The 22,006-nt window shown below is 43.7% G+C and overlaps 1 protein-coding gene across 1 annotated transcript in view; it reads left to right on the forward strand.

Annotated features, from left to right (window-relative positions):
- Positions 1-994: 994 nt before the first annotated feature.
- The window catches only part of IYD (iodotyrosine deiodinase), a 34,398-nt gene continuing 13,386 nt past the window's right edge, over positions 995-22,006 (forward strand). The window contains exons 1-3 of the mRNA XM_004011409.6: positions 995-1,191; positions 19,195-19,386; positions 21,319-21,478. Of these exons, the coding sequence (XP_004011458.2) occupies positions 1,020-1,191; positions 19,195-19,386; positions 21,319-21,478 (524 nt within the window). The 5' untranslated portion in view covers positions 995-1,019. The remainder of the gene's footprint in view (positions 1,192-19,194; positions 19,387-21,318; positions 21,479-22,006) is intronic.

Consider the following 22,006-nt stretch of genomic DNA (forward strand, 5'->3'; position numbering starts at 1 on the left):
GCGATTCATGGGGTTGCAAAGAGCTGGACACGACTGAGCAATTGAACCATGAAAAAGAATGACGTTCTGATCCGTATTAAAACATGGATGAATCTTGAAGGCTTTCGGCTAAGTGAAACAAGCCATTCACAAGAAGACAAATACTGTATGAGTCCACTTACAGAAGGTTCCTAGGACAGTCAGAATCATAACGTAGGAAGTGGGTTTGAGGTAACCAGGGCCTGTGGGAAGAGAAAGTGGGGAATTACTGCTTCACGGTTAGAGGGTTCCTGATTGGGATGATTAAGCAGTTTTTGGAAGAGTGGTGGTGGGTTTACAACACTGTGAATGTACTTACTGTCATTGAACTAGAGCCTTAAAAAGAGCTAGGATAGTACATTTTATATTATTATATCTTATCACAATAAAAAAGTAGAAATAGTAAAAAATAGTACATGCTGGTTGAAAAGAATTCAAATTATATATATATATATATATATATATATATATATATGGCAAAATGTGCACGAGAGGCCTGAGATAGCCAATCCTTTGCCCAGTCTCTAAAACCACAGGAAAACATCCCAGATTTGGGAACCGCTCAAAACGGAAATGGAGGTTGGTTCAAAGGGGCCAACACTAAGTGACTCCTGGCATCAGGCCAGTCGAAGACACATTGCTCTCAGAGAAAATCTACAGGAGAAAGATGAAATACCTTCCACCATGGCTGGCAAGGTCTAGTGCTTTAAAGTATATCCTCAAATCCTGGCAATGATTGTCTAAGAATACATTGATTGAGCACAGAGTTTACAAAAGTGCACTCACCCATGCATTGCCAGACCCACAACACACCCTGATGCACACAGCTGCGATCTTTGCTCCTTGGCAAAGTCCTCGTGGAGTCAGCAGGTTCACTGTCCCTTCCTCAAGCAAACCCCTCCCTCTCTTCACTCATCTCCCAGCGTTCCCCACACCTGTCCCTGTTTGTTTAAACCCCAGCCTGGGAAGTATGGACACCCTTCAGGATCAGTCTCACCACCATGCTTCTTCTGACTCCAGTCTTGGTAGCCATCGTCTGCATTTTGATGGTGTGGATCTTTAAAAATGCTGATGGGAGCAGTGACAGAAAGAAGGGGGAGCCTAGGGCTGAGGCTCATCCCTGGGTAGATAAAGACTTGAAAGACAGCACCGATGTCCACCAGGAGGAAGCAGGTAAAGACACTGGCTCTGCCACTTGGTTCCCATCTTCTGTATTTTTACGATGAGGGCAAGTGGCTGGTGGGGCTTATGGAGAGAAATAAGTGCAGGCAGGTCAGTTTTATCATCAACTTCTATTGTGCAAACAAATTAGTGTGTGACGGAGACATCATTTCTCTTGGGTGTCAGCTTGTCGTTTGCTGTGACCAAGTAAAAAGCTGGATCATCAGTAAAAAACACTGTTGAAGGGCTGGCTTTCCCCAGCTCCTGTCCTGACTGGCTGCTAAAATCTTTCTGCAGGGGGCACATCACAGGCTGGTGTGGCCATGAGATAAGCAGTCAGGTTTTGATCAAAAATTTGAAATAAAAAAAAGGGCAGCTGTGTAAGTGCTCACTACTACTCATTATAGCAGCCCTGTGGGTTACAGACAAGAGTGGCTGTGGTCCTCAAAGCTGAGTGTCTGATTCAGTAGACAAGGCAATGAATGGACAACTGAAAGAGAGTAAAAAAGAGACAGGTGGAACTGATGATAAGGTGTTTGGAGAAGGCTCAGGATCTTGGCAAGGCATTACAGAAGGGCTGAACCAGGCCAGGTGGATTACTAGAATATGAATAGTAAGGGTGAGAAGGTTAAGGGGAACAGAAGGAGCCTGAATACAGAACTGCTAGGAAAGATGCTGAGAAGACGGAAGGACTATGCTGACCAGGGAAGGGGCGAAAATGAAGTTGGATGTTGAGGATGGGCGGGGGCATGGTTGACCCAAGGAAGACAAGATGATGAAGGAGGCAGGCAGGCAGGGAGAGGTTTTGGGGAGCTCTGAGTGATCTGTGTTTGGGGTGGGTCTGAGGAGGTTCTGTGGGCTGGATTTGACTTGGAAGAGGCTCAGTGACTCTCAGCTGGGGTAGTAATGGCACCAGCTCAGTTCAATTGCTCAGTCGTGTCCGATTCTTTGCGACCCCATGGACTGCAGCATGTCAGGCCTCCCTGTTCATCACCTACTCCAGGAGTTTACTCACACTCATGTCCCTTGAGTTGGTGATGCCATCCAACCATCTCATCATCTGTTGTCCCCTTCTCCTCCCACCTTCAATCTTTCCCAGCATCAGGGTCTTTTCAAATGAGTCAGTTCTTCACATCAGGTAGCCAAGGTATTGGAATTTCAGCTTCAACATCAGTCCTTCCAGTGAATATTCAGGACTGATTTCCTTTAGGATGGACTGGTTGGCTCTCCTTGCTGTCCAAGGGACACTCAAGAGTCTTCTCCAACACCACAGTTCAAAACAATCAATTCTTTGGTGTACAGCTTTCTTTATAATCAACTCTCACATCAATACATGACTACTGTAAAAACCAAAGCTTTGACTAGATGGACCTTTGTTGGCAGAGTAATGTCTCTGCTTTTTAATACGCTGTCTAGATTGGTCATAACTTTTCTTCCAAGGAGCAGACATCTTTTAATTTCATGGCTGCAGTCATTATCTGCAGTGATTTTGCAGTCCCCTCTCAAAAAAAATAAATAAATAAATAAATAAAGCTCCACCCTCCCTTCAAAAGAGGCCACCTGGAAGTATATGTGTGCATATGTGTATAAGTGTGTGTGTGTGTTTTGAGTTGTCCTAACCTTAGGATTCGGGAGTGGGGTACAAAGCTGGCAATCCATGCTGGAAGCCATGTAGCACTGGCTATACCATGTACACTGAGTATACCACACAGGGTCCAAGCCCAGGCAGCCTCCTAGCAGGGCTATCTCTCACTCTCCTCCCTGGATGCCAACTATGCCAGCTGAGAAGCACTTTCCTGAATGAGGGGAGATCCACTTTGAAGCTGGGTAAGGATCTGCTCCGGTAACAATGGGCAGGGTGGTGGGGATAGCGTGATGCAAGAGAAGAGGTGGATCCAAGGGACAGTCAAGGAAGAACAATGGGCTCTGGCAATAAGTTAGCTGCTGGGAGAGGAAGAGGAGGGCAATGATTTAGAGGCTGGAAGAATCAGAACAACACTGTCATAAGCAGGTGAGGGGAGGGGACCCGGTTTAAAGGGGAAGCTGTTGAGTGTAATGCAGGGTGTGTTGGGCTTGAAGGAACAGTGGGACATTGAAGCAGAAAGATAGGCAGGTTTCTAGGTGAGAGATCTAGGCCACAGACACTGATTGGAGAGTCACTAGCTTAAGGTGATGCTTGGAAGTTGAGGAAAAAATGAATTCACTAGAGGGTATTGCTAAAGAGAAGGCTGAGGAGAGAACCTGGTGAGGAGCACATTCAGATGAGAGGAACTGCCTGGGAGGAATGGACTTGGAAGAAAAGGTGTAGGGAAGAAGGGCCAGGTTAGTAACAAGCCCTTCCAGGTATTTTCTATATCCAAGGTCATTTTTACATAGGGTGACTCATAACAATACAGGGAGCAGGCACTATTATCATCCCTAGATTACAGATAAGGAAGCTGAGCTCAGATCATCTAAATCATCTGTCCAAGCAGCTAGTGGTGGAGCCAGGACCCAGCGGGGGCTGGCTCCAGAGTCCCAGGTCTACAAAGAAGGCTTTTCCAGGCTTTTCCAAAGAATGATCCAGAACAGAGCAGGCAGGAGATGGCCCACAGAGTTAAACGTTTCCTGAGAGATCAGAAGTAGTGTGTGCATTGAGAAAAACCCACTGGCTTTGAAGACCCAAGGGTTGAAGGGATACAGAGGGATCAATGTGGCTGGTGGGGAACCAGGGACCTGGGACCAGGGACCTGCGCCTGATGGTTGGGACCAGATACCAGAGCTGTGCGGCCCCGTTCTGCTTCTCTGCCTGTTGATTCACTTCTCATTCTCTATTCTTTACAAGGAGGAATAAAGTGAACATGTAGCACCTGCCTCAGCAACCACGAGCAAATTTTCCCCAAGTGTAGACTTCACAGTCTCTTGTTGGGATTTTTCTTGTCTACATAAGAGATACTTACTGAGGTCACACGGGCACACAGGTGATAAGCAGGGCTAATGTTTAAACTCCATCTCCTCTGGCACTCAAGTCCCTGCTCTTAACCACTGGGTGGGTGGACACAGTCTAAGAGAGGATACCCTGCCAGTACTGAGGCTCCGATGCAGGTATAATTGGAGAGGAGAAGGCTACCATTGCTTGCCTGGAGAATCCCAGGGACGGGGGAGCCTGGTGAGCTGCTGTCTATGGGGTCGCACAGAGTCAGACACGACTGAAGTGACTTAGCAGCAGCAGCAGCAGACAAGGAAACATGAGATGGCTTTGCTAACAGCGAAGAGAGAACAGGGGCAAGCCATTTTGAAAATTAACAGAGACAAAACAGTTCAATAAGTATTGTAGGCCATTCTAGTGTGAGCTGAGGGAAATATGAGCACCAATCCAGCCTCTGCCAGCTCTGCCTCACAAGATTCCTGTTCCACTTTCACAGATCGGGGAATCAGCCTGTGTGTGTGGGGGGGGGGGGGGGGGGAAGGTGGGGGGTGAGGGGAGGAGAGGAGCGGGCGGGACATAGAGGGGACATGCTGACTAGATGTCAGACACAGACTTTGTCTGGGGACCAGTCACACATGGTGTCCTCATAGGATTTTCTGTTCCTCTTTATCTGTGGCAGAGGTCTGAGGAAGATAAATGACCCATATTTAATCTCAAACAGGAAACCTCAGATTGTTTCCCCAAAATGAACTGAAAATACTGCACAAAAATCCTCTAGTCAGTCCCGGATTCATGAAAGCTCATGGAGAAAAAGACAGGAAACACATTAAGATGTGTCCATTTTAACATTAGTGTGGGTTTTCTTTACTTGGCGTCGCTAGCCATCAAAAGCTAGTATTCTAACTGAATTTTCATTGTCCCAGTCACTGCTAATAAAGGCTTTGCCAAAATTTTTATCTAATGTGCTCAACACCTGAGAATAAAAATGTTCCTCAGACTTAGGAACAGAGAGATTTTTATGTACCCACATGCAGCTGTTTCAAACCTGTTCATTGGATCAATGACAGCTCATTTCAGTAAAAGCTTAACAAGTCAACCAATTAAAGATGGATTCATTCCAGTTCCAGCTCTTCCACATGCCAACTAATCAACAACAGTCTCAACCAAGTAACACTGTTCCTACAGATGATATTAACCCTCTTACATGCCTGGAAGCCAACCAATGCCTGAACTCCACGTTTTCCAACCAAGTGGTGTGCAAGAACTAGCCTGAGGAGATCTTAGAGGTTCTGAAAATTTATGGGCCATTTGTTCACTTGCTAGCAGCTTGAAGTCAGGCCATGATGGGAGTGCCGACTCTATATTATAGCACTGGAAATTGGCCAGTGCTATAATTCAGTGCTCTTTTTCTCCCTACTCTCAGAGAGCTGGTTTACCAGCACACCACTGACAAAAATGCTATATAACAGCAGCACTCAAGACCTGCCTAGCTTTCCTCTGCTGTAAGAAGCAAGGAATTCAGCTTCATCTTTGCATTTCATCATCTTTTGACACCCATGCATACTTCTGCATGACTAATTTTAAAAGGCTGGTTCACCAGGACTCCTGTAAGACATTATGGTCCTAGGAGAAAGGAGAGGTAAATTTGAATTCAGATGAGAGAAGATTAGGGACAGGAAAGGATTTGATGGAGATGTCATCCTTGGGATCAAATCTGGGTAGGTAACTACTGGGGAGAGTAAAGGTCAGCACAGGACACTGGGGACCCCAGAAGAGGTGGAGGGGCTCAGAAAACGAGTTCTGTCCACTTCACCTGGGATAGCATTGCTCTAATCCAGATCTTTCCAGCTGAACACCCCCAGACTCCCCAACCCCACCCACCCTTGTTGTTGCTAGTGAGTCAATTTACACTGCAACAAATGGCTGAGAGGCCCACACAGAAAGGAAAGCGATGGCTGAGGAAGTGGGAAGGAGAAGTTCTCTGGGCCAATGTTGAGCCCCAGAGTTGTTCCCATTGTCGACTGCAAGAGCTGTGTCACCCAGAGCCTTATCAACATGGTTGCTGAAGGCTCCTCCAAAATCAAAATTGCAGGGAGGGAACAAGGATGATACGACACAAATTGGCCTTGTGGTTTCATAGCCGGAAAACATTTGGCCCGTTTGCCAAGATTTGGAAGTGGAACTGCAAAAACACAAAAGCAGTTCACATGGAGATGCAGCCAGAAAAATGCCTCCAAGTTAAACATTAAAGGATAGACAGGACCTGGAATTACTTGGCCATTAAACCTAATTAGGGAGCAATTTGGCTCCTTGGCATTCAAACCACAATACAAGGCGAGTTGGTTTTGGTGTCAATAGCAAACTCCATGTGTGATGGCACAGAACTTCTGTTAAAAGCAGACCACAGCGGTGTGCATTTATTTTGGAATATGTGGGCTCTACCACTTAAATGAATCCACCAGAGTGGCTTGGCTGGTCTGGGCTGGAGGCAGAAAAGCCACAGAATGGAGGCTCTTCCCTCTCCTTTGGTGAGCCCACATTCCCTGGGGGCGATGGTTAGGAGTTCAAGAGGAAGGAGAGAGCCGTGCCTTTTGTATCGGTTCACTGCACTGCAGTCCCTCAGAGCTTCTCTCCATCTGGCTCAGCTGACCCCTTTCTCCAGGTCGAGTGTAGACTTTCTGTCCTGGGAGAGGTTCCAGGAACAGCAGCCCCTCTGTGCTCTGCTCAGAAAGCCCTTCAGGACAATCCAACCCAGTGGTGGTTGGGGCCAAGTGTCTGCCCTGCTCAGAGACAAGGCTGTTCTGATAAGGCTTGAGAAGCAGCCCCTTCATTATGGCAGAGTAGGACCAACTACCCTGGACTTCAGTGGCTGCAGAAACTGCTGAGTCATGCCCCTCTACTGCCTTTAGTTTCTGCAAATCGTGGACAGACCTGAAGTTAAGGAGGCCTTTCATGCCTTCTCTCATTTACCAATTACTAACTAAACAGGTTGCTGGACTTTGTGACACATGGGTGGGGAGTAGCACGGTGTTGGAAGTCTTTGCTGATGCATTTGATAAAGTTGACCTGATGACATCTGGGTTTGGTTCACAGTGAAATGCTAGAAAGCTGGTAGGTGTTAGTGGTCCCTCCCCCATCACATCTAGTGCATTTGATTTCATAACTGGGCCATCTCATTAAATGTGTACCATGTGGGCTCCCACTGCCCCTGGCTAGTAAAGTGTAAGAAGTTTCTCATTACTAACAGTGAGCTACCACGGTCCCTACTAGTACTGTAGTTGGGTTCTCAGTCTCCCTCAAATCCCCTTTTCTCCCTCTTGCCTTTTTCTCCCCATCCTCACATACCCAGGAGTGAAGTGTGTGGGTGCTCCCAGGGGCAGAGGACTCTCCTCTACCTGAATTCCACCTGGAATGCCCCTCAGGGCCCTTAGGGCCAGGCCCTGGGTCTTTTTGCTCTCATCCCTCTGTTTCGATTATCATTCTCATCTTTATCTGAGGGCTCCCTTAGTGACATCTCACCTCCTGGATATTGACTGCAGTCCCCCTTAATCCTGAGGGGAAACCATGGGGGGAACCCCTCAATCCTGACGGGAAGACCCCAAGTGGATATCCTGAAACCACAGATAGTGCTGAACCCTACATATCCTAAGCTTTTCCTATACATACATGCCTATGGTAAAGTTTAAATTAGACACAGTAAGAGAATATCTGAATTGCCAGCATCATTACTCATGTGCTTTGAGGTTATTATTAAGTAAAATCAGGGTTACTTGAGAAGAAGCAATACCTCATCAGTTGACCTGATAACTGTGCTGTGCTTAGTCGCTCGGTAGTGTCCGTCTCTTTGCAACTCCACAGACTGGGGCACACCAGGCTCCTCTTTCAGGGGTCCATCAGGCTCCTCTGTCCATGGGGATTCTCCAGGCAAGAATGCTGGAGTGGGTTTCCACACCTTCCTCCATCTTCCCAACCTAGGGATCAAACTCAGGTCTCCAGCACTGCAGGTCGATTCTTTACCATTTGAGCCACCAAGTAAGCCCTAAAAGGCTAGTAAGTGTCTAATTAGGTGGATATGTGGACAGAAGGATGATTCATGTAGGTAGGGGGACGGAGCAGGACAGGCATGAAATTTCATCATCTTGCTCAGAATGGTGCATAATTTAAAACTTCAGTTCAGTTCAGTCGCTCATTTGTGTCTGACTCTTTGCGACCCCATGGACTGCAGCACGCCAGGCTTCCCTGCCCAACACCAACTCCCTGAGCTTACTCAAACTCATGTCCATCTAGTTGGTGATGCCATCCAACCATCTCATTCTCTGTCATCCCCTTCTCCTCCCGCCTTCAATCTTTCCCAGCATCAAGGTCTTTTCCAGTGAGTCAATTCTTTGCATCAGGTGGCCAAAATATTGGAGTTTCAGCTTCAGCATCACTCCTTCCAATGAATATTCAGGACTGATTTCCTTTAGGATGGACTGGGTGGATCTCCTTGCAGTCCAAGGGACTCTCAAGAGTCTTCTCCAACACCACAGTTCAAAAGCATAAATTCTTTGGCATTCAGCCTTCTTTATAGTTCAACTCTCACATCCATAGATGACTACTGGTATAAATTGCTTATTTCTTGAATTTTCTGCTTAATATATTCAGAACACAGTTAGTTGACCCTGGGTAACTGAAACCTGCCTCAGAAAGCAAAACCTCTGTACTTGGCGGGCAGGAAGGGAGGAACATTGATTTAGGAGTTAAGAAACCTGAGCTATAGTTCTGGCTCCATGAAAGATTACTGCATGTTTAGGACAAATTAACTGTATCCCTTCATTCCATCTCCTACTTTTGCCCCACCTTCCCCAGAAGGTTCATCTCTCATCCTTCTGTCTCACTTAAGAGACCATAAAGTGTCTTAACAGTTGTGTTCAGTTGATCTACCCTTGGGTTTTTTTGCGCAATTCATTTCTATGGCTTTCTTATTAAAACAACACACACACACACACACAAATCCCTTAATTGTGAAATGTAAGGTAGCGGTTGGTTTAGTCACTAAGTCATGTTGAACTCTTTGCAACCTCACGGACACAGGGATCGAACCTGCATCTGCTGCACGGCAGGTGGATTCTTTATCCTGAGCCACCAGAGAAGCCTGTGATATGTCATATGCTGGCTGGGAAAGTGTATAAAACATAGATGGATGGCTTAACAAGTAATTTGAAAGCAAAAATCCATATAATCATCACTTAGATCAAGAAGTATAAATTTCTAGTACTCCATAAATCCATGCATTCCCAGTCACACCTCTTCATCCCACAGACATAACTACTATTTTTAAGTCTATAGAAATTACTTCTGTGCTTTATAGACGTGTCACCTAAACATGCATTCCTAAACAGTAGAGCTCTATTGCTTATATTCTTTTGACTTTGTTCTTTAGCTTAACATTTTATTTGTAAAATTCACTCAGGTTAGGCAAGTGACTGCAGTTCATTCATTTTTGCTGCTGTGTAGTGCTCTGTTTCATGCTGCTGCTGCTGCCAAGTCGCTTCAGTTGTGTCCCACTCTGTGCGACCCCATAGACGGCAGCCCACCAGGCTCCCCCGTCCCTGGGATTCTCCAGGCAAGAACACTGGAGTGGGTTGCCATTGCCTTCTCCAATGCAGGAAAGTGAAAAGTGAGAGTGAAGTCGCTCAGTTGTGTCTGACTCTCACCAACCCCATGGACTGTAGCCCACCAGGCTCCTCCATCCATGGGATTTTCCAGGCAAGCGTACTGGAGTGGGGTGCCATCATGAGTATATCACAATTTATTTATTTTACTGTTGATGAAGATCTGGGCTATTTCCAGTTCAGAACTATGATAAACTATGCCTCTAGGAACATTTTAATACTTATTTCCGGAATACACATGCATGACTTTCTCTGAGGTATGCATGGGATTGCTGAGTTAGAGTGTGATGGGCATGGAAATGTATCACCTAGATCACCCTTCAAGGAAAGACTTGTTGCCCCTTCTATTGGGACTGTTGTAAACAAAGAGCCTTCAACTGTCTGCATATTTCAGGATTTACCTTTGCTTTGCCCAAGATTCTGCCTTTCCCAGGGTGGTTTATATGCAATGACTGATTGGCTTAGGGGTATAAAGGCCCAGTCATTTGGGGCTAGTTGGGGACAACTCTGATGGGATATTTTTCTTCCAATGAAGCCCTATTATTGGCTAAGCCATCATATAAGGCTTACATTGAAATATGATGTCTTCTGTCCAATCGTGTTTCTTGCCTTTCCTTTCCACAAATTTTGTTCCCAAAGCTACTTCCTGTAAACATCCTACACACTAGTCTTAGTTTGAAACTGCTTCATGATCTGTCTGATGATTCCAATATCTCAAATCTTTGTATGTCTATTTCTGATGCCTGTGGTTTATGGTTATTATTCATGACTTCCTATTTTCTTGAACACACTTATTTTTTAATGTACACTGGTTATTCTTTTGGAAAATTACTCATAATTTTTTTTGAGGACTGAGATATATTTAGGGCTTCCCAGGTGATATAGTTAGGCTTTCCTCAGTGGTAAAGAATCCACCTACCAAGCAGGAGACAGTGGTTCTAATCCTGGATCAGGAAGATCCCCTAGAGAAAGAAATGGCAACCCACTTCAGTAGTCTTGCCTGGGAAAGCCCATGGACAGAGGAGCCTGATGGGCTACAGTTCATGGGGTCCCAAAAGAGTCAGACAAGACCTAGCAACTAACCAACAATAAGAAGATATTGTTACTTATTCCAGGGAATAGTCACATTTGCACCTACAAATTGAGCAACATTGTAACACTGGGACATCTTTAATATGAGGTCAGGTTTTATGGTTCCTTGGATCACTCACAGGATATTATTCTAGGCTCTAAGTTACCAGGGCTGGATTAGTTATGTTTTAGTCTTACTGTTGGAACATAAACCTTCAAGCCCTGGGTGACCCTAGGGTTTCGACTTTTGTCACCATCTCTTTGTCTCAACTCAGCCTCATGGCTGTTTCTAGGCAACTGGAAAATATTCTCCGGACATTTGATTGCTGGTCTACCTCTCCTGGTACTAACCTTCACCTAGATTTTTAACTATGATGTCCTATAGTCACAGATTGGTGGTGGTGGTTTAGTCACTCAGTGGTGTCCACCCTTTGGAACACCATGGACCATAGCCCACCAGGCTCCTCTGTCCATGGGATTTCCCAGGCAAGAATACTGGAGTGGGTTGCCACTTCTTTCTCCAGGGGATATTCCCAACGCAGGGAGCGAACCCAAGTCTCCTACATTGCAGGGGAATTCTTTACCACTGAGCCACCAGGGAAATTACAGATTAGCTCATTAATATGTAGAAGAAAACATTCTAAATTTTATTATCTTTTTTTACTTTAGAGTGAAATTTAAATTATTTCAACTATGTAAGGTTTAAATTATGTAAATAACCATTACTGGAAATGAGAACCCTTTAGCAAATGTCACAACAACCACAATATAATCATAACTCCAACATCAGTTAATCCATGGCATCAAAATGGATTTGTATCTACTCAAGGAAGAAAGTCACAGCTAACTGTTTCCTGTCACACAGCTGAAGGCATGGGATATAATATGTCTTATCAGGCAAATATTCATTGGGTTTTAGGTTGTGAATGAGAAAGATATATGATAGCATTATATTCAGTTTTCTAAAGATTCAGTTTAGGTAGTACAGTAATAATTCAGGTAACCCATGCATATACATACAGATAAATTTTATGGTTTAAAACAATCTAAATCTGTTACCTTAATGAAAGTAAGTGCTGAGCATTTTTGGGAATTTGATTATAGTGGATTCTGATTACCTGCTGTTATCTAGTAGGAGTTGCCTTCTGCTGGTTATGTGGCTTCTCTGCACCAATCCCCATCAGGCTGAAAAATATCAGATCAGGTTTAGGAAAGACTTCAGCCTTTGTATAAAAGAACTATCTACTCATTAGATTCCACTGATATTTTCAGTGTCTATTTCTTTGGCAGCCTTCTTGGTGAAGCCTTGTTTATCTGATTTAAATTTCCCTCAAAAGTCCAACTCACATCAATTTATTCTGATTTGATGTACTGAAGTCCACTTCTGTACTGGTCTCTTTTTGGCATCTTCTGCCTCCAAGATTCTAGTAGTTGGTGAAGCCCAGCAATAACCAGAAGTCCAAAACTAACTCAAGTTAAGTATATGTATGCATGTAGAATATATATATATATATATATATAAAATATGGTAGAACATATAATATATATATGTGAGTGAAGTCGCTCAGTCATATCTGACTCTTTGTGACCCCGTGGACTGTAGCCCACCAGGCTCCTCCATCCATGGGGTTCTCCAGGCAAGAATAGTGGAGTGGGTTGACATTTCCTTCTCCAGGGGATCTTCCTGACCCAGGAATCGAACCCAGGTCTCTCGCATTGCAGGCAGATGCTTTAACCTCTGAGTCACCAGGGAAGCCCTTATATATACCTGCCTGCTTCTACCATGTTCTACCATAATGGTAGGTAGAGGTATAAAGCAGGTATAAGCAGGCAGGTATAAAGATAAATTTAGTGTAGGTAAGCGGAACAGATTTTTTCCTTACAGATAATCATGATGGTGTGATCACTCACACTCACCTAGAGCCAGACATCTTGGAATATGAAGTCAAGTGGGCCTTAGAAAGCATCACTATGAACAAACCTAGTGGAGGTGATGGAATTCCAGTTGAGCTAGTTCAAATCCTGAAAGATGATGCTGTGAAAGTGCTGCACTCAATATGCCAGCAAATTTGGAAAACTCAGCAGCGGCCACAGGGCTGCAAAAGGTCAGTTTTCATTCCAATCCCTAAGAAAGGCAACGCCAAAGAATGCTCAAACTACCACACAATTGCACTCATCTCACACACTAGTAAAGAAATGCTCGAAATTTTCCAAGCCAGGCTTCAGCAATACGTGAACCGTGAACTTCCAGATGTTCAAGCTGGTTTTTGAAAAGGTAGAGGAACCAGAGATCAAATCGCCAACATCTGCTGTATCATGGAAAAAGCAAGAGAGTTCCAGAAAAACATCTATTTCTGCTTTATTGACTATGCCAAAGCCTTTGACTGTGTGGATCACAAGAAACTGTGGAAAATTCTGAAAGAGATGGGAATACCAGACCACCTGACCTGCCTCTTGAGAAACCTATATGCAGGTCAGGAAGCAACAGTTAGAACTGGACATGGACCAACAGACTGGTTCCAAATAGAAAAGGAGTACCTCAAGGCTGTATTTAACTTCTATGCAGAGTACATCATGAGAAACACTGGGCTGGAGGAAATACAAGCTGGAGTCAAGATTTCCAGGAGAAATATCAAGAACCTCAGATACGCAGATGACACCACCCTTATGGCAGAAAGTGAAGGAGAACCAAAGAGCCTCTTGATGAAAGTGAAAGTGGAGAGTGAAAAGTTGGCTTACAGCTCAACATTTAGAAAACTAAGATCATGGCATCCGGTCCCATCACTTCATGGGAAATAGATGGGGAAACAGTGGAAACAGTGGCTGACTTTATTTTGGGGGGCTCGAAAATCACTGCAGATGGTGATTGCAGCCATGAAATTAAAAGACACTTACTTCTTGGAAGGAAAGCTATGACCAACTGAGGCAGCATATTCAAAAGCAGAGACATTACTTTACCAACAAAGGTCCATCTAGTCAAGGCTATGGTTTTTCCAGTGGTCATGTATGGATGTGAGAATTGGACTATAAAGAAAGCTGAGCACAGAAGAACTGATGCTTTTGAACTGTGATGTTGGAGAACACTCTTGAGAGTCCCTTGGACTGCAAGGAGATCCAACCAGTCCATCCTAAAGGAGATCAGTCCTGTGTGTTCATTGGAAGGACGGATGTTGAATCTGAAACTCCAATACTTTGGCCACCTCATGCGAAGAGCTGACTCATTGAAAAGACCCTGATGCTGGGAAAGATTGAAGGCCGGTGGATGAGATGGTTGAATGGCATCACCGACTCAATGGATATGGGTTTGGGTAGACTCCACAGTTGGTGATGGACAGGGAGGCCTGGCGTGCTGCAATTCATGGGGTCTCAAAGAGTTGGACACGACTGAGCAACTGAACTGAACTGAATATTTTTGTGTTTTATTTAAGAAATTCTTCTTCTCCACAAAGTCGTCAAGATAGTCCCCTACACTCATTTTTTAAAACTTCAAAAATTAGACTTTCATAATTAAAACTCTGATGAGAACAGGCAATATTCATTCAGTTTCAATATCTGATGAAAGAGTTGAAATGTTTGACCATTAACTATGTAGTTGGTTCTGGGGTGTTTTGATTTTGTTTTTTCCCCATAGTTAGACTTTATCAGGTTAAGAAAGTTCCTTTCCACTCTCAATTTACTAAGAGATGAATGCCTAATTATATATATATACACACACACAGTCTACATTCAAAGCATTCCTATTTTTCATAATCTTTAATTTTTTAAGACAATATCTTAGAATTTCTTTCAGTTGGAATCTTTGTAGTTCACATTTGAATCTTTGTAATTCAGACCAAAAATACTGTCTAGTTATGGTGAAAGGAATGAAGAAACACACATGTTCAGAGCTAGAACTGTGATATTTTGGATATATAACCAACAATTTCAAGAATGTTGGAATGAAGCATCTGGGAATTCAGCAACAAGGTCTTCGGAACTCTTTTGTTTGAAAAGCCTACCAAGAACTTCACAGTGTTATTGACTGGAAAACCTTCTAAAATGAGGTGATTGGGTCTGCCCGTGGTGAGGCTTCTAGTTCACCAGATGTATCTTCCCTGTTTATCTTCTACCGGATCTGTGAGTTCATTTTCTTCATTTTACTATTTTCAGCTCCACCTATTGAATCCTCCATTGCATCTTCATCTTCTGTACGATCTTGAACTATACATAATGGATTTCCACAGCTCTCTGAACAGGATGGAAGCAGAGGAAACCAAAAAACATGGCAGAAGCAGGCAGGTGTAAAGATAAAATTTAGTGTAGGTAAGCAGAACAGGTGTTTTCCTTATGGTTAATATTTTTGTCTCTTGTTTAAGAAATTCTTCTTCTCTACAAAGTCATGAAGACAGTTTCCTACATTCTTTCCTAAAAGCTTCAAAACTTAGTCTTTCATAATTAAAACTCTGGTGAGAATAGGCAATATTAATTTCAATATCTGATGGAAGAGTTTAAATGTTTCACCATTAACTATGCAGCTGGTTCTGGGTGTTTTCATTTTTTCCCCATAGCTAGACTTTATCAGGATAAGAAAGTTCCTTTATACTTCCAATTTACTAAGAGACGAATGCCTAATTTTATCAAACACTTTTTCCATATTCCAATGACTACTAGTTTGTGAATGTAACAAACATGGTTTTGCTAACGTTGTTAACTTGCATTCCTGGGATAATCCCAACTTGATCAAAGTGCATTGTTCTTTTTATATTGTTGAATTCTGTTTACTAATATTTTGGTCAGGACTCTTTGCATCTATATTTATGAGGAAGTTGAATCTGTAGCCTTTCTTTCTTGTAATATCCTAGTCACACTTGGTAACAAGGTTGTGGGTGTCATAAAATGAGTTGGGAATGATGTTTCCTCTATTTCTATTCTTGGTAAGAGTTTGAGAAAATTTAGCAATAATTGTTCTTTGTGATAAAGAACCTGCTTGCCAGTGCAGGAAACTAAGAAATGAAGGTTCGATCCCTAGGTCGGGAAGATCCCCTGGAGGAGGGCATGGCAACCCACTCCAATATTACTCAGGCTTCCCAGCTGGTGCCAGTGGTGAAAAAAAAACCTGCCTGCCAATGCAGGAGACATAAGAGACAAGGGTTCGATCCCTGGGTTGGAAAGATCCCTTGGAGGAAGGCATGGCAACCCACCCCAGTAGTCTTGCCTGGAGAATCCCATGGACAGAGGCGCCTGGAGATTTGGACACGACTGAAGCAACTCAGTATGCATGCATGCATGTTCTTTGAGTGTTTGATAGAACCAACTCCCTTAGGAAGCTATCTGGGCCTCTTCCTAAAGGAATCTTTTTATCCCCCTCTGGCTGATTTTGAGATTTTATATTTGATTATAAAAGATGTGGGCTTCTTTTCTCTTTTACCACTGCTGCTGCTGCGAAGTCGCTTCAGTTGTGTCTGACTCTGAGAGACCCTATAGATGGCAGCCCACAAGGCTCCTCTGTCCCTGGAATTCTCCAGGCAAGAACACTAGAGTGGGTTGCCATTTCCTTCTCTTTTACTACCTGGGATTGACCGGGGCTCTTGAATCTGTAGATTTGGCATTTTTCATCAGGTTTTTTTTTTTTTTGTAATCAGATGCATGCATCTGTCCGTGGGATTCTCCAGGGAAGAACACTAGAGTAGGCTGCCATTTCCTTCTCTTTTACTACCTGGGATTGACTGGGGCTCTCGAATCTGTAGATTTGGCATTTTTCATCAGCTTTTTTTTTTTTTTTAAATCAGATGCATGCATCTGTCCATGGGATTCTCCAGGGAAGAACACTGGCGTGGGTTGCCATGCCCTCCTGCAGAGGATCTTCCACACCCAAGGACTGAACCTGAGTCTCTTGTGTCTCCTGCATTGCAGTGGCTTTTCTTCTGCTGAACCACCCTGGAAGCCCTTTTAACAAATAGTCTCCTTCAAATACGGCCTCTGCCACATTCTCTTTCCCATCTCTTGCTGTGACTATCATCAGACATATAATAGACATTCTCATTCTGCTTTATTTTTCTTGATCTTTTATGTTTTCCGTCTTTTGGTCTTTCCTTGCTCTATTCATGGTATTTTTTTCTGAGTTATCTTCAGTTCATTAACTCTTTCTTTAGGTATGTCTAACCTGCTGTTAAACTCATCCACCAAGTTCTTAGTTCTGTTATTTTATTTTTCAGTTCTAAAAATCTCTATTTTAAACTATTTTCCATGTAACTTTTCATTTTTTCCTGTATCCTACAGATTTATAAATGCTTGTCCTTTTTTCCCTCTAAACCTAGCCATCAAAGTTTTTCTATCTTTTGAGTCTGACAATTCCATATTTGGAGACTTCAGGTGTCTGATTCTATCTTTAAAAATCTGCTCTGCTATATTTTGTTCAAGGTGTTTTGGTTTTATGTATGTCTGGTTGTCTTTGGTGGGTTGCTGACTATTGTACTTAAAATTATCTGTATGTTGGCATTTGCTTCTGTTAGGTGATGGGGCTATTTTCAGGCAGGACCACATTGTTCCAAGTTCAATTTTGAGGCATGACTCACAAAAATGCTGTAACCTCTTGAGGGCTGACTTATTTACATTTCTTACTTTTTCTAAGGATGTAGTCTTGGGGTCCCAGCTTGTTAGACTTCCCATTGTATATGGGTCTGGGCTTTGATTTCTGTCTCTCTTGATCCTTGAAAATATAAAAATAAACATGTAGGGATTGGCAGATACTAACAGGGCAAATGCAGCTTTTGCACTTATTTACCTTTGCAGGTTCCTAATTTCCCTTAAGTTTTGGCCTGGGTATGTCTTACTATGCTGTTAGCAATTTAATGATTTTACAATAGGCTTTAAAGTAATACTTTTTTTTTTTTTCCAAGATCTTAGTGATTTTTGATGATTCCTAGTGGCTCAGATGTTAGAGAAACTGCCTTCAATGCAGGAGACCCAGGTTCAATCCTTGGGCCAGGAAGATCCCCTAGAGAAGGAAATGGCTACCCACTCCAGTATTCATGCCTGGAGAATTCCATGAACAGACAGCCTGGTGGGCTACAGTTGATAAGGTCACAAAAGGGTCGGACACTGCTGAGCGACTAACACTTTGGACTTCCCTGGTTGCTCAGACTGTAAAGTGTCTGCCTACAATGTGGGAGACCTGGGTTCAATCCCTGGGTCGGGAAGATCTCCAGGAGAAGGAAATGGCAACCCACGCCAGTATTCTTGCCTGGAAAATCCCACAGATGGAGAAGCCTGGGAGGCTATAGTCCATGGGGTTGCAAAGAGTCGGACATGACTGAGTGACTTCACTTTCACTTTAGTGATTTTCAGCTGGTGGGAGATAGCTTCAATAAGCTAGTTCACCATTAACAGAAATTTATATTTTTCATCTATGAGGAAGCAAAAATTTTCCTTTTCTTGATTTGTAACCAGTCTGGGGTTTGAAGGACAGTCAAGACCAGAGTTCAGGATTCTCAGACCCTTTTCAATTTTATGATGTTTTTGAGCTCATATCCTTATAGATATTTTTGAGAACTTGATTTCCCTTTCCCTAGTGGTTGCTTTGTGACTCTAAAGGAGGAAAAAAAATTTTCCCTCTATTCTTCTAGGTTTTTGGCTGAGACATCTCTTCTTCATAATAAATACAGGTTAACAAGAGAAAAACAAACAGAAATTTAACAATATGTATATTTCTTGTGTACATGAGAGAGACCCAGGAAAACTGAGTAACCCCCTTGAAATGGCTCTAGAAAGAAAGTGAAAGTCGCTCAGTTGTGTCCAACTCTTTGTGACCCCATGGACTGTAGCCTGCCAGGCTCCTCTGTCCATGGGAATTCTCCAGGCAAGAATACTGGCGAGTGTTGCCCTTCCCTTCTCCAAGGAATCTTCCCGAGCCAGTAATCAAACATGGGTCTCCTGCATTGCAGGCTGATTCTTTACCAGCTGAGCTGCCAGGGAAATGGCCCCAGCCACCACCTTAAATATCATTTTCAGATAAAGACAAAACAAAGGTGTTGGGGGCTGGGCAGAGTCAGTTATGGGAGGTTATCAGAAAAAGCAGAGTAAATAAGGGTAAAGTTGTTACAGAGATTTATGGCCACACCTTCTCTATTGGCAAGAGTTCATTGTGATTTAGAATCATCCCTGTCTTCCTGGTGCAGAGAGGACGATACTTCCAAATGGAGAATTCCTTTATACATGTAAACGTCTACTTACCAAAGGGTGACTTCTACTCTGGTTTTCAGAGTTTCTCCTGTGTCTGCTGTTTCCTAAAAACAGTCAACTCAAAAGAATTCTTATGCTAATGAGGCATGTGGGGGCGGGAAAGGAGCATTCCCTTTCAAAACCAAGAGATCATTTAATTTGCTGTCTTGTTCCTACTTGCAGAGGCTGATGAATGGCAAGAGTCAGAGGACGAGGTGGAACACATCCCGTTCTCCCACAACCGATACCCAGAGAAGGAAATGGTTAAGAGATCCCAGGAGTTTTATGAACTTCTCAATAAGAGACGGTCTGTTAGATTCATAAGTAACGAGCAAGTCCCAATGGAGGTCATTGACAATGTCATCAAAGCAGCAGGTCTGTCCATGCGCAGTGGGTCTTTGAGAATGTCTGCTGCAAGTGACGGTGGCAGAGCAATGTTGAAGTTCAAACACAGCAGATAAAGCCTGGAGTGATAGGCTCACCTGCAAAGTCTTGTTCGTGCAAGTTGCTATGCCCAATGCACAGTGAGGCCAAACACACCAAATGTAGGAGTTTGGAGCAGAGAAAGGTTTATTGAAGTGCCGTGCAAAGAGAGGGGTGGTTCGTTCCCTAAAAGCCCCCTGAGTTCAAAGCACTTTTAAACAGCAGGTGAGGGAGAGGAGTCGCAGGGTATGCGATCCTCTCAGGTACAAGTCTCTGACTGGCTGATGGTGAGGTCGCAGGGGGGTGTCATAAGGGTTAACTTCATCAGACATTAGGCTCCAGGAGCTCATGGGGTCAAATAGTTAACACCTTCCATTTGGTGGGGGGGTTCACATCAGAGAGTAACATGGGAACTTACATTACCATATGTAAAATACATAGCCAATGGGAATTTGCTCTGTGTCTCAGGGAACTCAAACAGGGGGCTCTGTATCAACCTAGAGGGCTTTATGTTTGATTTGACTTGATTTTACAATTCAGTATGCCCTCTCTACCACGGGGACTGGTGGATGGTGAACTCATGAAGGCTGGCAGGCTTGAGAGCCCTTCTATAGAGTTTATGCCATTGAATTACTCACTAGGAAGGAAAAGAAATACTTCTGAAATATCCCACACTGTGGTCTGCTTCTAGAAACAGTGAATGATTTCTAGGAGAGAGTGGTGACTTCCAGACCAGAGCCTGGCTCGCTCCTTAGCTGGAATGTTAAGGAGAAGTGAAGCTCCTTGAGAGAGTGGTGACTTCCAGACCAGAACCTGGCTCGCTCCTTAGCTGGAATCTTAAGGAGAAGTGAAGCTCCTTGAGTCCACGAGGCACTATGAAGCTTTGTCAGGGATACCGGGACTGATCCAAGTGTGGTCTGAGTTTTCCCAAAGCCTGTGAGAGCTGAAAAACACATTGTTATGTGTCCAAGCGCCCAGGGCCAAGAAGTTCTCATGTATCCACATAGGACCACAAGCCCACAGTGCCATCCTCAGAACTGTGATATAGGCACTAAACAACTTATAGTTCAGTTGCCTTTCGGAGAGCGCTCTTTTAAAAATCTGTTCATTCATTTAGTGGCTGTGCTGGGTCTTCGTCGCTGTGTGTGCTTTCCTCTAGTTGCGATGCCCAGGCTTCTTGTTGAGCTGGCTTCTCCTGTGGCGCACACGCTCCAGGCGTAGGGGCTCCGGTACTTGGGGCACATGTGCTCAGTAGTTGCAGTTCCTGGGCTCTCGAGCACAGGCTTCGGTACTTGTGGCACATGGGTATAGTTGCTTCTTCATATGTGGAATCTTCCTGGATCAGGGATCATACCCATGTCCCCTGCAACGCTAGGAGGATTCTTATCCACTGAGCCACCAGGGAAGCCCTGGAGAGTGCTTTTTACCATTTAAAAATTTTAAATGCTTTCTGCCATTAAAATTTTTCGAGTTCCAATAACCTTCACGACTTGACACTTTTTTCAAGAATACCAACACAAATATTTACCAAAACAAATAATGGATTTGGGGGGATTTTGTGTGACAGAACTTCCCCTCTGAGTTTCCTTACTGGTCACGGTGCAATTTTCAAGGGAGGTCTTCTCCCACATAACTAGAGAAGCAGTGATAAACTCCCATAGTCCAGGAACTACTGGCCTTGATCTCAGTTAGTTGGTTCAAAGATCCTGACAGTGAGGCGGAACAGAACAGGATGTCAGCAGGACCCCAGAGGCTACTGCTGGGCACTTTGTGTCCTAGGTGATCTAACATTATCTTGAGCAAATATGAATTATAGGAATTCTTAGCTAACAGTTTCCATTTTCCTGCAGTTTTAATTTCTGATGTTAATTGAATGTGTGATAGGAACAGCCCCAAGTGGGGCCCACACAGAGCCCTGGACATTTGTGGTTGTGAAGGACCCAGACGTGAAGCATAAGATTCGGGAGATCATTGAGGAGGAAGAGGAAATAAACTACCTGAAGAGGATGGGACCTCGATGGGTCACAGACCTGAAGAAATTCAGGTACAAAAGTGGGAAGAATCAGGCATGCTTGGTTTGGTTTCTTAAAATGAGATAACTAAGATTCAATTGCCTGGTTTGTTTTAGGTGTTAAAAAGTTTCATTTTAACTGTGGGAGAAATAATGGAAGTGCAGTCAGGCCTCATGTCTGTGTTGCTCTGAGCATACATATTGGGTAGGTGTTAGGGCTGCCAGCTGGGATCACATCTCAGTTCATGTCTCAGCTCTGGTTTTTCCAGGTGCAAGACCTTGGGTGTTTGCTTGCAGTCTCTAAGTGCATGAGTCTGGATTCTCCAGAGAAACAGAATCAATGGAGAGAGAGAGAGAGAGACAAAGACAGAGAGAAATAGAAACACAGAGAGAAAGAGATTTATTATATTAATATATATAATAGATAATATTATTTATTATAGAGCTTTCCTGATAGCTCAGCTGGTAAAGAATCCATCTGCAATGCAGGAAACCCTGGTTCAATTCCTGGGTCAGGAAGTTCCCTTGGAGAAAGGATGGGCTACCCACTCCAGTGTTCTT

The sequence above is a fragment of the Ovis aries genome, chromosome 8 (genome assembly GCF_016772045.2).
Source record: "Ovis aries strain OAR_USU_Benz2616 breed Rambouillet chromosome 8, ARS-UI_Ramb_v3.0, whole genome shotgun sequence".
Taxonomy (NCBI): domain Eukaryota; kingdom Metazoa; phylum Chordata; class Mammalia; order Artiodactyla; family Bovidae; genus Ovis; species Ovis aries.